Below are 13,938 nucleotides of genomic sequence, written 5' to 3'. Positions count from 1 at the left end.
CAGGTTGGAAGGTGTCCAGTATGCTACTAGGGAAGAGCAGAGGGCAATCATTATTAGTTCCAGAAAGAGTGAAGTGGCTGGGCCAAAGCAGAAATGACACTCAGTTGTGGATGTGTCTGGTGGTGAAAGTCAAGTTGGATGCTGTTAAGAACAATATTGCATAGGAACCTGCAATGTTAGGTTCATGAATCAAGGTAAATTGGACATGGTTAATCAGGAGAGGGCAAGGTTGAACATCAACATCTTAGGAAACAGTGAACTGAACTGGACAGGAATGGGTGAATTTAATTCAGATGACCATTATACCTACTACTGTGGGCAAGAATCCCTTAGAAGAATTGTAGTAACCCTCATAGTCAACCAGAGAGACTGAAATGCGGTGCTTGGGTGCAGTCTCAAAAATGACAGAATGATCTTGGTTCATTTCCAAGGTAAACCATTTAACATCACAGTAATCCAAGTCTATTCCCCAAACACTGATGGAAAACAAGCTGAAGTTGACCAGTCCTATGAAGACCTACAACATCTTCTAGCTGCTACTGCTGCTGCTAAGTCGCTTCAGTCGTGTCTGACTCTGTGCGACCCCATAGACGGCAGCCCACCAGGTTCCCCCATCCCTGGGATTCTCCAGGCAAGAACATTGGAGTGGGTTGCCATTTCCTTCTCCAATGCATGAAAGTGAAAGTGAAGTCGCTCCATCATGTCTGACTCTTAGCAACCCCATGGACTGCAGCCCACCAGGCTCCTCCATCCATGGGATTTTCCAGGCAAGAGTACTGGAATGGGGTGCCAGTGCCTTCTCCGACAACATCTTCTAGAACTAACACTGAAAAGAAGTCCTTTTTCATCATGGGGAATTGGAATCCAAAAGTAGAAAGTCAAGAAATATCCAGAATAACAGGCAAGTTTGGCCTTGGAGTATAAAATAGGCAGAGCAAAGTCTAGCAGAGTTTGTCAAGAGAACAGGTTGGTCACAGTAAACCCTTTTCCAAAAGCCAAAGAGATAGCTTGACAAATGGACATCACCAGATGGTCAAAATAAAAATCAGGTTGATTATGTTCTTTGCAGCCAAAGATGGGGAAGCTCTAGAGAATCAGCAGAAACAAAACCTGGAGCTGTCTGTGGCTCAGATCATGAGCACCTTATTACAAAATTCAGGCTTCAATTTAAGAGAGTAGGGAAAACCACTAGGCCATTAAGGTATGATCTAAATCAAATTCCTTATGACTAAACAGTGGCAATGATGAACAGATTAAGGGATTAGATCTGGTAGGCAGAGTGCCTGAAGAACTATAGACTGAGGTTCAAAACAATGTATAGGAGGCAGTGACCAAAACCATCCCAAACAAGAAAAGATTCAAGGAGGCAAAGGGGTTGTCTGAGGAGGCTTAAAAATTGTTGATGAAAGAAGAGAACCAAAAGTCAAAGGAGAACTTGCAAGGTATACTGAATGCAGAGTTCCAGAGAAGAGCAAGGAGAGATAAAAATGTCTTCTTAAATGAACAATGAAAAGAAATAGAGGGAAACAATAGAATGGGAAAGAATAGAGACCTCTTCAAGAAAATTGGAGATATCAAGAGAATATTGCTTGCAAAGATGGACATGATAAAGGACAGACAGTAATGACCTAAAAGAAGCAGTAGAGACTAAGAAGAGGTGACAAGAGAGAACTGTACAAAAAATGTCTTAATGTTAACCACGGATAACCACGATGGTGTGATCACTCACCTAGAGCCAGACATCCTGGAGTGTAAAGTCAAGTGGGTCTTAGAAAGCACTACTACGAATGAAGCTAGGGGAGGTGGGTGAATTCCAGCTAAGCTATTTCAAATCCTGCTGCTATTAAAATGCTGCACTCATTTTGTCAGCAATTTGGAAAACTCAGCAGTGACTGCAGGACTGGAAAAGGTCAGTTTTTATTCCAATCCCAAAGAAGAGCAATGCCAAAGAATGTTCAAACTACAGTACAATTTCACTCATTTCACATGCTAGCAAGTTTATGTTCAAAATCCTTCAAGTTCAGTTTCAACAGTACGTGACCTCTGAAATTCCAGACGTACAAACTGGGTTTTGAAGAGGCAGAGGGACAAGAGATCAAATTGCCAGCATCCATAGGATCATGGAAAAAGCAATGGAACTCCAGAAAAATATCTACCTCTGCTTCTTGGACTATGCTAAAGCCTTTGGGTGGATCACAATGAACTATGGAAAATTCTTAAAGGGATGAAAATATCAGACCACCTTACCTTTCCTGTCTCCTGAGAAACCTGTATGTGGGTCAAGAAGCAACAGTTAGAAATGGACATGGAACAACTGACTGGTTCCAAATTGGGAAAGGAATAGAACAAGACCAAATAATCGTCACCTTGCTTATTTATCTCATATGCAGAATACATCATATGAAATGACAGGCTGGATGACTCACATGCTGGAATCAAGATTGCCAGGAGAGATTTCAATAACCTCAGATATGTAGATGATACCATTCTAATGATGGAAAATGAAGAGGAACTAAAGAGTCTCTTTAGATGAGGATGAAAGAGGAGAGTAAAAAAGCTGGCTTGAAACTCAACATTCAAAAAATTAAGATCATGGCACCTGGTGCCATCACTTCATGGCAAATAGAAAGGGAAAAAGTAGAAGCAATGTCAGATTTTATTTTCTTTGGCTCCAAAATCACTGCAGACATTGACTGCAGCCATAAAATTAGAAGACTCTAGCTCCTTGGAAGGAAAGCTATAACAAACCTGGACAAAGCAGACCTAAAAACAACCTAAACAAACCTAAAAAGCAGAAACATTGTTTTTCTCACAAAGGTCTGTATAGTCAAAGCTATGTTTTTTTCCAGCAGTCATGTGGAGATGTGAGATAAAGAAGGTGGAGTGCCGAGAAATTATTGTTTTTGAATTATGGTGCTGGAGAAGACTCTTGAAAGTCCCTTTGACAGCACAGAAGTTCAACCAGTCAATCCTAAAGGAAATCAACCCTGCTTCATTCAGGGGATGGACTAATGCTGATGCTGAAGCTCCAATATTTTGGTCACATGATGCAAAGAGCCAACTCATTGGAAAAGACCCTGATGCTGGGAAAGAATTAAGGCAAAAGAAGAATGAGGCAGCAGAGGATGAGATGGTTGGATAGCATCACCAACTCAATGGGCATTAATTTGAGCAAACTCCAGGGAATTGTGGAGGACAGAGGAGCCTGGCACGTTGCCGTCCATGGGGTCACAAAGAATTGGACAGGACTTAAGGACTGAACAACAACAACAGAGTCACTCTCACTAATCCAAAAGAAAGAACGCAATTTTTTGTTATGTAAATCCAATTTCTTAATGTTTCCCCTTAAGCAAGAGAAAGTAATCTATAAATATAGCTTCCATCATTTAATTTTCAAAAACAATTGTATTGATTTAACATGCCACTGGAGTTTAATTAAAAAATCATCAAATGGGCATCTATGTTTGTGTGTTTGTGAAAAAGTGAGCAGTGAGGATGGGAAATTTGAATTAAATCATTTTCAATTGATTGGTTCCAATTTTGCTGTCTTTTCATTTTTGTATTTACAGTAAATTTATATATACATCATCAGAAATGTATCTTCAATAACTTCACTTGCTGAGTAAAAGATTTCAGGAAGATGTATTAAATATTGCATGTTATACAATTTTCCAAATTAAAACTGGATTTTGATAAACTGTCACAGCTGTTCATATTTTCTTTATTTTTGAAGGGTACATCTCTAAGCACAATCATATGTGAAAATATGAAAGTTGTTTTCTGAACCAGTTTCAAAACTGTCTTTAGTCTAATTGTGAATCATTTCTATTCAATATGCAAGATACTTTTCCATCCATCTCATCTTTCAAAAACACACATATGCCCATATGCCTAAAGCATCACTGAGTTCACTTTAAAAATATTATCATACTTTTATATTTTAAATAATAATTCAACCTTTTGCCAAAATAAACTTAAATCAATTATTTGTCTAATCAGTGCATGTCTTGGTAGTAGTTGGAAGCACAGTTTTCCGATGTCCTTTTGAGATTGTTACATGTGTTTCTGTTTTTTAGAATGAGGAGCCCGTGTTTTCCAGAGATGGTAGCAAATTCTTCATGACAGTTCCTGTGAAGCAAGGGGGCCGTGGAGAGTTTCACCACATAGCTATGTTCCTTGTCCAGGTAAGAGCTGTGTTCCACATGTGGTTCGTCTTCATTGCCATCCCTGTGGCATTCTGCATCTATAGTTAATGTCTGTGGCATCCAGTCATATATCCAACTCTGGGATGTTTTAGGAAGAGGGTCCTTATCCATAGCCCTAATTCAAGCCACCCACAAAACATTTTCAGCACTCAATAAAATTTAGTGAGATACACATGTGTGCTATGAGTTGAGGGCCTTGGGATATAGAATTTAATAAATAGAAAGAACCAAACTCCTACTTTCAAAGACCTGAGGAAACTCGAGAGACAATTTCTCATTCAACAAATATATATCACCTATTTGGCACAAGTAATGTTTTCAATGTGTTATAAAATTTTAAATACCTGAAGCAACCTGAATGTCCATCAAAAACTGAATAGTTAATAAGTTATGGAACACCCACAGAAGGAAATACAATGCAGATTCTAAAAACCATGATAAAATAGATTTCTTAAGGGTTGTCAAAGTCACAAAGTCTGTGTTACATTTTTATGGACTTTTTGATAAAAAGAGAATAAAGTGTTATTTTCCTCTACATTTCAAGTGAATGTTAACCTGTTTATATAGTTTTACTAATTATAACAGAGTCAGGGAATTCACAATAAGCAATTAAAATACGGTAAGATTATGAGTCAATTTGAAACTAATTACCAATAAAATATTCATGAGAATTAAGGTTTTCTTCAAAATCAAATAGTCTAGTCACAGGTAAATGACGATTTGTCAAGAAAAAGCATTGTGGATAAATTGGAATCTTTCTTAAGAATGTTACAAACATCCTAGCCAAGAACCAATTTCATACTTACTTTGTTGTTCAGTTGCTCAGTCATCTCTGGCTCTTAGTGACCCCATGAACTGCGGCACACCAGACCTCCCTGTCTTTCACTATCTCCTGGAGTTTGCTCAGACTCATGTCCTTTGAGTCAGTGATGTCATCCAACCCTATTGCTTCCTGCTCCAGCTTTCAGTCTTTCCCAGCATCAGGGCCTTATCCAGTGAGTCAGCTCTTTGCATCAGGTGGCCAAAGTATTGGAGCTTCAGCCTAGTATCAATCCTTCCAATGACTTTCCAGGTTTGATTTCCTTTAGGATTGACTGGTTTGATCCCCTTGCATTCCAAGGGCCTCTCAAGTGTCTTCTTCAGCACCACAATCTGAATGGGTGATTATCTGGTGGCTCAGATGGTAAGGAATCTGCCTCAAGTGCAAGAAAGAGACCCAGGTTCAATCCCTGAATCCGGAAGATTCCCTGGAGAAGGGAATGGCTACCCATTTCCAGTATTCTTGCCTGGAGAATTCCATGGAAAGAGAAGCCTGGCAAGTGACAGTCCATGGGGTCAAAAGAGTTGGACATGATTGAGCAACTTTCATGCTTACTAAGAATAGAATAAAAATAATTGTGACAAAAGATCCCTAAGCAACCTGACTGCTTTATGTTCTTAGTATCTTCAAGTCTTGTGCATATTAACAGAATTTTACCATTATCCATATACATATTTGCATTGGGCAGCTCAGAGACTTGACTTTTCCAAAGTCTGTCCTATTAAAGTAATTGTCATGATTTTAACTTTAATTTTAAGCAAAGCTGAAATAAATAATTTGACCATACATAATTTCCACAGCAGAGAGGTAGATCACTTTGCAAGGCATATTATTAAATTAGAAAAATAAGTTATAGAGTAATATATGATGTGATCTCATTTATGTTTTTAAGTAAAATAATGCATTTATATATGAAAAAAATTGGGGGTGATCCTATACTGAACTATTAAATGATTATAACAGACAGGTGATATTAATGGAATACTTTGTGATGTTTATGTGAACTGGAGGAAGCTTTACCAGCAAATTGCTGACCTGATTCACTTTTGTTTGTTAATCATAAATTTTGTTATCATAAATACTGGGGATATACATGTGCCAAAATAGTAAATAATCTTCCAAATCTTACAATTGCCTGTGGTGACATCTTATTAAAATTTTAATTATCTGTATTTTTATTCAGTAATCTGAATACAAATCCAAGTAGTCAAAATCATATACAAATTGTGAATATATTCATAAGATACAGAGAAAGATAGAGAAAGATGTGTAATATATCTATGGATGAGTAAATGTAACATATATGGACTTTCGTTGGCTTAGCAGGTAAAGAATCTACCTGCAGTGCAGGAGACACAAGAGATTCAGGTTTGATTCAGGTGGGGAAAAGCCCGTGGAGGAGAAAACGGCAACCCACTCCACTATTCTTGCCTGAAAAATCCAAAGGACAGAGGAGCCTGGCAGGCTGAAGTCCTAAGTGTCCCAAGGAGTTGGACGGGAGTGAGTAACTAAGCATATCTTAAGTGTTAGTTGCACAATTGTGTTACCTCTTTGAGACCCCTTGGACTGTAGCCCACCAGGCTCCACTGTCCGTGGGATTCTCCAGGCAAGAATACTAGACTGGGTTGCCATTATCTTCTCCAGGAGATCTTCCCTCCCCAGGGGTTGAACTGGTGTCTCCTGTATTGACAGGCAGATTCTTTACATTCTGAGCCACCAGAGAAGTCAACTAAGCATATATATATGGAGAAGGGAATGGCAATCCACTCCAGTATTCTTGCCTGGAGAATCCCATGGACAGAGGAGCCCTGCGGGTTACAGTCCATGGGGTCACAGAGAGTCAGACATGACTAAGCCACTTTGTATATATATTATAAGATATATATCTTAGAAGATAGTCTATCCAACAAAGTAGGAAGAGAAATATCTTTTTGAAAGTGTGGGATTGGCAGAGTGGGGGTCAGGGATGAACATGTTGGCAAGTAAGAACTGAGGTATTTATACACCTAACAAAATTTTCTTTACAAGCCTTGGGAAGAAATACCTTCTGTCTCCCAATCAAACCAGTCTGAAATGCAGTCTAATTCATTATTTCTGAAATATTCAGTAGAACAACTTCATAGAGCAGATGTGTTTACATTGTTCCTCTTCCATATGGAGATTATAACAAAATTTCATTGAGCTAGAAAACATTTTGATATATTCTGGTTGCAGTTCAGAGAGCTTGTGGTTTGCCTCACTGAGACATAAACACGGCTGCATGATTATTTGGGTATATTTTGGCCATGTGACTAAAGTTAACTTACTTTGTTTATGAATCAGAGGTCAGTGCCTAGGTAAAGACAATTTATTCCTAACTTAACACATATACACACAGAGAATTTTAGTAAATATTTTGAATCTCTTTGCCTCAATTTTAAAATAGCTAACAAAAAAGCTCTTTAATGAATTGTTTATGATTACCATATTGACATCTACATATATACACACTATAAAAATTTGTAAAATAATAACTGAATAAACAAAATAAAGATATATATAAAATCAAATATGGTCTCATCACCCCACACTGGCACATTGCAAATCAGTTGTTGTATATATTTTGAATTCCTTTTTGCATGAAAAATATGTCATTTTTCCCTAAAAACATTCAAAGCTATATATTTACTTGTAACATTTAAAGAGTAATTATGAGCATTTTCTCGCATCATTTAATTGCATTCCTAATATTTAATATTATTTTAAAATGTGATTTTAATAGCTACTCAACATTATGTCCAGTAAACATATCATACCATGTTTAAATGAATTAGTTTTAATCATCAAATTTATTTCTATTTTTGATACTAAAAAGTATTCAAAGTTAAACGTTACTCCTATAAATATATATTTCTAGATATCAAAAGATACCTAGGCAAAGTGTATGTGTACATATATGTCTTTGCTTAGGCTTTGATATAGAAGGTAAAATTGGCCCTCCAAAAGTAGTTTAATAATTTACTGTCTGAATAGTAATGCATGTCACCAGAGATTACTTTTTACCCTGTCTTCCTTCCCTTTATATGCCTGAGGATGCCGCCTAAATTGATGTGCCCAGAGAGAGAGAAATGATAAGGACAGAGAGCTTGGCAGCCAATAGTCAGGAAGACTACTTTTGTAGTACTAGAGCTAAGCTACATTTGAGAGCTTCCCCACTGACGAAAATATATTTATCTGTATGAACTGTCTTACCAAATGAAAGTAGTAAGTTTTTGCAAACATTTTTCTCTCTTACACAGTTACTAGGTAAACAAAAATACATTGGTTAGAGACCAGGCTACAAATTAGTGTTTCAAGATATATTCACTGCAGAAATGGACGATTTTCCTTACAAATATTTTAGGGTTTTTTTTTTGCCGCTCATTTACAAAACTAATGCTTGTTAAAATAATTCCAAAATATAAAAGTAGAAAAAATTATGATTCCTTTTCCTCCAGTATTCTTTTAAATATGATTATAATTTTATGTAAACTATAGTATTTTATCCCGGTATTTTAATTTAGAAGCAAAATCTTCCCATAGTGGTAAACAATTTTGAGTGCAATTCTTTTGAATATTCATAGTCTGTTGACTGGGTGTACCTTCCCAGGTGGCACTAGTGGTAACAGATCTGCCTGCAATGCAGGAGACCTGTGTTCGATCCCTGGGTAGGGAAGTTCCTCTGGAGATGGGCGTGACAACCCGCTCCAGTGTTCCTGCCTGAGAATGCCATGGACAGAGGAGTAAAGGGTCAGACATGATTGAAGTGACTTAGCACTCACACGCCTACTTAACCATGATTGTTCAATGTTTAAATTAGTGTCAGTTTGCTGTAGTTATAGATTTCGCTATGTATAAAACTTTATTATAAATTGTTTCTTTAATTTTAGTTAACAGAACTGGAATTCCTATATCAAAAGTAAAATATTGTTAAGCCCTGTGTATTTCCAGATACTTTCTATATAAATGTGAGAAAACACAATTTATGAATGAGGTTTCTCTGCTTTTATGTATTCTGTTAAAGATAATAATAAAAATAAAAACTGGGTCTTCCAAAAATTTATATAAGCTAAAATAAATTTCCTTCTGAGTAGAGTGTGCAATGCAGTATTGGAAACAGTTTCCATTGTTCCTGATTCAAGCAATGACGCAAACTTTTTTTTTTTTTTTACAATAGACCACTTTAGATACTTTCCTTTCCCCTTCTCCCTATGGCATTCTCTATGTAGACTCTAATTTTTGAGGTCCCAAATTGGGAAGTATAATATCCTCTATCTTACAATGTAAGTTGCAGTTAAGAAACGGTTTTTGTCAAGGACATGGCTGCCTTTTTCCTCTCTAATATGGGATAAACCGGGTTCCAGTCATGTTAAGTGGTTCATATTTATAAGCATAAGCAATTGCCCAGTTATCTTCCAAAAGTGTGTTAAATGAAAAAATTTATATGTTGGTGAATTCATTCACTGTCTCTATTCAGCAGTACAGAGTTTTGCTCATGAGAGCTGATGATTTCACTTGGAATAATTTTAAATACCATTATTCATTACAAATACTGTAGAAAATAGCATGCCCCCAATCCTCAATTCTATCACCTAATCAACCCAATACAATTTTTTCATTACATTTCACTGTTGTATCTGATTAGGACATTGTCTGAAAACAATTCTCTCACCTCACATGTTGAATAGACAATAAATTAAAGCATGCTATTTTTAAGCACTGCGGTATTTCCCATACTTAAAAGCTGTAAAAATTAAACAGAATTTATTATAAGAAATGAATGAACAGTGTATAATCAGGTGAAAAGCATGTGTGTCATTAAACTTTTACTGACATCAATATGTTTTCCGCTTGCAAATATAAATATCAGTATTGAACTGTCTGAGTAAGATAAACTCTCTGCCAATTCAAGGAAAGGAGGCTGGTTTCTGTTGTCCCAAATAAAAACATTTTATTTCCTAGATTTTCAGTTCTTTTAAAAATAAAGGAAGTTGCTAGTTTTATTGCTGCTCTTTGAAAATTAAAAGTGAAAAATGAGTTCAATTGGAAGTTTATAGCCATGTTGCCCTTGTCAAAATTCCACCATGGTTTCATATTCATAATCAGTGTTTCTATTCTACTAAGTTAATACAATAGAGATTGTGGTTTCACAGAAAGAAAGAATTATTTCTGTGAAGTAAAATAATTATTCTTTCTGCTTTGTTAAATTACCTTTCCTGTGATTATATTTCTACTGAAGGTGGATGGAAAATTAAGGTAAAGACACCCTCTCATAATGACTAGCTAAGTCTCTTGTTATTTATTTTAAATTTACTGTATGGGCATCTACCATATTGTGATTGGTACTGGGATTATTTACCCAGAGTAAATAATTTACCCAGAGTACAGATCAAACTTAATATGCTCGCTGTTATGATATAATCAGATACTATTATTGGAAAAATAGCTTATGAGTCTTATAACTATACAAGACAGTCTATGATATTACATGTGAATGAAGTGCCACTTATTCCCCAAGCCCACAGTGGCTGTGGTAGACATAAAGTAAGCAAAGAAATTATAGCTGTTTGAATAAAGTGCAAAGGTTTGTGCGGTTGTTATTATGGCTACCAACAAGAGATATTTTGCTTCTATACTTAGAAGTATATCTTGATCTTAGGTGCATCATTGAATGTGTAATTTTTATTTTTTGTACGTTGTGTTCAAAAAATTTTCATATCATTGGATTTTTACTCATGATCACTTTTAATATGGCCACTCTTATTTCCTGAAAAGACACATAAACACACATCACAGTTCTCTGAAAAGCAAAGTATAAATCAATTTAGAAATACATGGAAAAAGCCTATCTCCAAACAAATATTGGTCAAAATCTCTTCACTTTTTAATGTTTTGAGATTTTGTTCATCTAGATATTGAGCACCAAAGATGCATTAAAACCTTGAGATTTAGTACTCTTTCTGTCCTTGGCCCACTCAAAACAGGGTCAAAATGAGTAAGTAAGGCCATTCACTGGGTGGTTGTCTGTGGAAATTTGACAATTAAATATGTGACTTCAGAACTCCACAGCAAATTTTAGGCTGTCTCAAATCTCAGAAATTTGGTTTTATCTTTACATTTATACTTTTTTTCAACAAATGCTTGTAAAGTGCTATAAATTATCAGACAGCATATGAAGAAGTTAAAATAAATTACATGCTTGTTGCTGACTTTGACCAGCTAGAAGTCTATAGATCTCCCTTTAAGAATATGGAATAGTTGATTTAGGGAGATGTTTTTTGAAATACCAATGTGTACCAAAAAGTCACGAGTATTTTTTTTTTTTGAAAGAAGATTCTAATACTACCTATACATAGTGAAGTGAGTAAAGTGAAGTCACTCAGTCGTGTCCGACTCTTTGTGACCCCATGGACTGCAGCCACCCAGGCTCCTTCCTCTGTCCATGGGATTTTCCAGGCAAGAGTACTGGAGTGGGTTGCCATTTCCTTCTCCAGGGGATCTTCCCAACTCAGGGATTGAACCTGGGTCTCCCACATTGCAGGCAGACGCTTTACCCTCTAAGCCACCAGGGAAGCCCCACCATTTAATTTCTGCCTCAAGTAGTCTAGAAAAGTATATATTTAATAAAACTTTCCCACCTCAAAATCTTAGATTCTTTGTATATTTATACCAAACATGTTATTCAGATAATAAATTACATTCTCTGAAAGTAACACAATTGATTTAGAAGTAGCAACAATTGTAACTGTATATTTAAAAATATTTGAAAATAAAGTACACTTTTCTGAATTTGTGGGTTAAAGTATATATATAATGTTATTTATTATAATATAGTTATGTAATATATATTCATATTTAGAAGGACATGAGAAATGTGACAGTAGTATTTGATGAAATAGAAAGTAAAGGCAAAATTAAAGGGTTTTGCCAAATACACAGCTGGTTCTTTGAAAAAAAAATAATTCACGCTAGAATGTATAAAAAAATTAGTTTAAAAAATGGGCAAGCCCCTAAAATGCAAGTAAATCAGGCACAGGTAATTTTTAAAGGTGGATTCTACCAAATATTCAAAAGCCTTAGAAATTTAAAAATAAAGTGAACTTCTTTAAGTTGACAAAGGCGTTCATCAAAAGCTTAAAATATTCTATAGTGGAAAAGTTAGTAATATTTCTTTTAAAAATCAGGATAAAAAAATGAATCAGAATGAAGTTACTTGAATATGCACAAAACTGAAGATGACAGGTTTTAAAATTTACCACCTAAGAAACAGGAAAAGAAATAGAAAAACACTTGATAGAGACAGGCATCTCTTAGAATATTGTTGGCAACAGGAAAGGTGAAAACTAGTGATAGAAATTAAGAACTCTACAGAAAAATGTATCATTGTTGTTGTTCAGTCACTAAGTTGTGTCCAACTCTGCAACCCCATGGATGGCAGCACACCAGACTTTCTTGACCTGCACCATTTCCAAGAATTTGCTCAAATTCAAATCCATTGGGTTGGTGATAACATTCAACCATCTCACCCTCTGCCACCCTCTTCTCATTTTGCTATTAATTTTTCCCATCATCAAGGTCTTTTTCAATGAGTTGACTCTTCACATCAGGTGGTCAAAGTGTTGGAGTTTCAGCTATTCAGCATCAGTCCTTCTAATGAATATTCAGGGTTGACTTCCTTTAGGATTGACCAGTTTGAAAAAATATTATCCACTCCTAATGGTGTTGCATCAGGGTACTTCTTAGTGTACTAGTTCTCAACTAGTAATAGTGCTCCCCTGAAACACTGCTCCTTTTACAATTTAAGAGAAACATCTAATCTCTCACCATTCTTAAGCATCTCTATTCTGGAAGATCTGAGATACTCATAAAGAACAAAATATGATTGGCAATAGGTTTACAAAATTACTATATAAGGAAGACAGGAATTCAATAACTTTTTTCCAATTCATAAAGATACTTTTCCTGGAAAAAGCAATAATGAGCCATATGAATTCTATACAACAATACTCCAGAAAGAATGATGTATTATTAAATAAGCATTTGCAGATATAAAATTATCAAGTAAGAAATTCAAAACCTGGAAAAAACCTCATAAAGTAGAAAAAAAATTATAAACCAAAAAGTGGCAGATTTCAGGAATGAAATGGAAAGAGCAATACAAAATAATAACGGAATTAAATTAATTGAAAGATGTCCATGGGTAAATAGATCTTGCTTAAAATATACTAGCAGATGGCAAGAAGAGAAATAAAAACAGCCAGTAGAAAGAAATAAAATAGAAAGGATTCTAGTTACATGTGGGCTCCCCAGGTGGCGCAGTAGTAAAGAATCTGCCTCCCAATGCAGGAGATGCAAGAGACGTGGATTTGATCCCTGGGTCAGGAAGAGCCCCTGGAGTAGGAAATGGCAACCTTTTCCAGTATTCTTGCCTGAAAAATTCCATGGACAGAAGAGCCTGGCAGGCTACAGTCTATGAGATCACAAAGAGTTGGTAATGACCAAACACACACACACACACAATAAGCCTAGTAATCAATAATATATTTTAACAAGTTTCCAGTAACTAATATTTTAAGTAAATCTAATTAAACAATTTATTGGAGAATTCAAGTCACAATTCCCAAATAAATTAAATAATAATAAGAAAAAGAGTGGCATACTTAATATCCAAATAAGTTGTCAGAATAAAAATCATAAGTTAGCAAGATTATAAAAATGAAAATGGAAGAATGAAATGATTGAATCCTCAAGTCAAACAAAATTATCAGAAAAATGCAACATACATTAGAAAGGTGGAAATAACTAAAATTTGAAGTGGAAATTAAGTGCTTTATAAAAAGAAAAAGGTAGAACTAATAAGCGAAAAAATAATTTTTACCCTTTGAAAATACACAC

The 13,938-nt window shown here is 35.5% G+C and overlaps 1 protein-coding gene across 2 annotated transcripts in view; it reads left to right on the top strand.

Annotated features, from left to right (window-relative positions):
- The window catches only part of DPP10 (dipeptidyl peptidase like 10), a 716,172-nt gene that overhangs the window by 630,119 nt on the left and 72,115 nt on the right, over positions 1-13,938 (top strand). For both annotated transcript variants that reach the window (XM_043488102.1, XM_043488101.1), the window contains one exon: positions 4,077-4,184. In XM_043488102.1, the coding sequence (XP_043344037.1) occupies positions 4,077-4,184 (108 nt within the window). The remainder of the gene's footprint in view (positions 1-4,076; positions 4,185-13,938) is intronic.

This window comes from Cervus canadensis, chromosome 15 (assembly GCF_019320065.1).
Source record: "Cervus canadensis isolate Bull #8, Minnesota chromosome 15, ASM1932006v1, whole genome shotgun sequence".
In the NCBI taxonomy this organism is placed as follows: domain Eukaryota; kingdom Metazoa; phylum Chordata; class Mammalia; order Artiodactyla; family Cervidae; genus Cervus; species Cervus canadensis.
The sequence above is the reverse complement of the archived record's forward strand: the minus strand, read 5'-3'. Positions and strand labels throughout refer to the sequence as shown.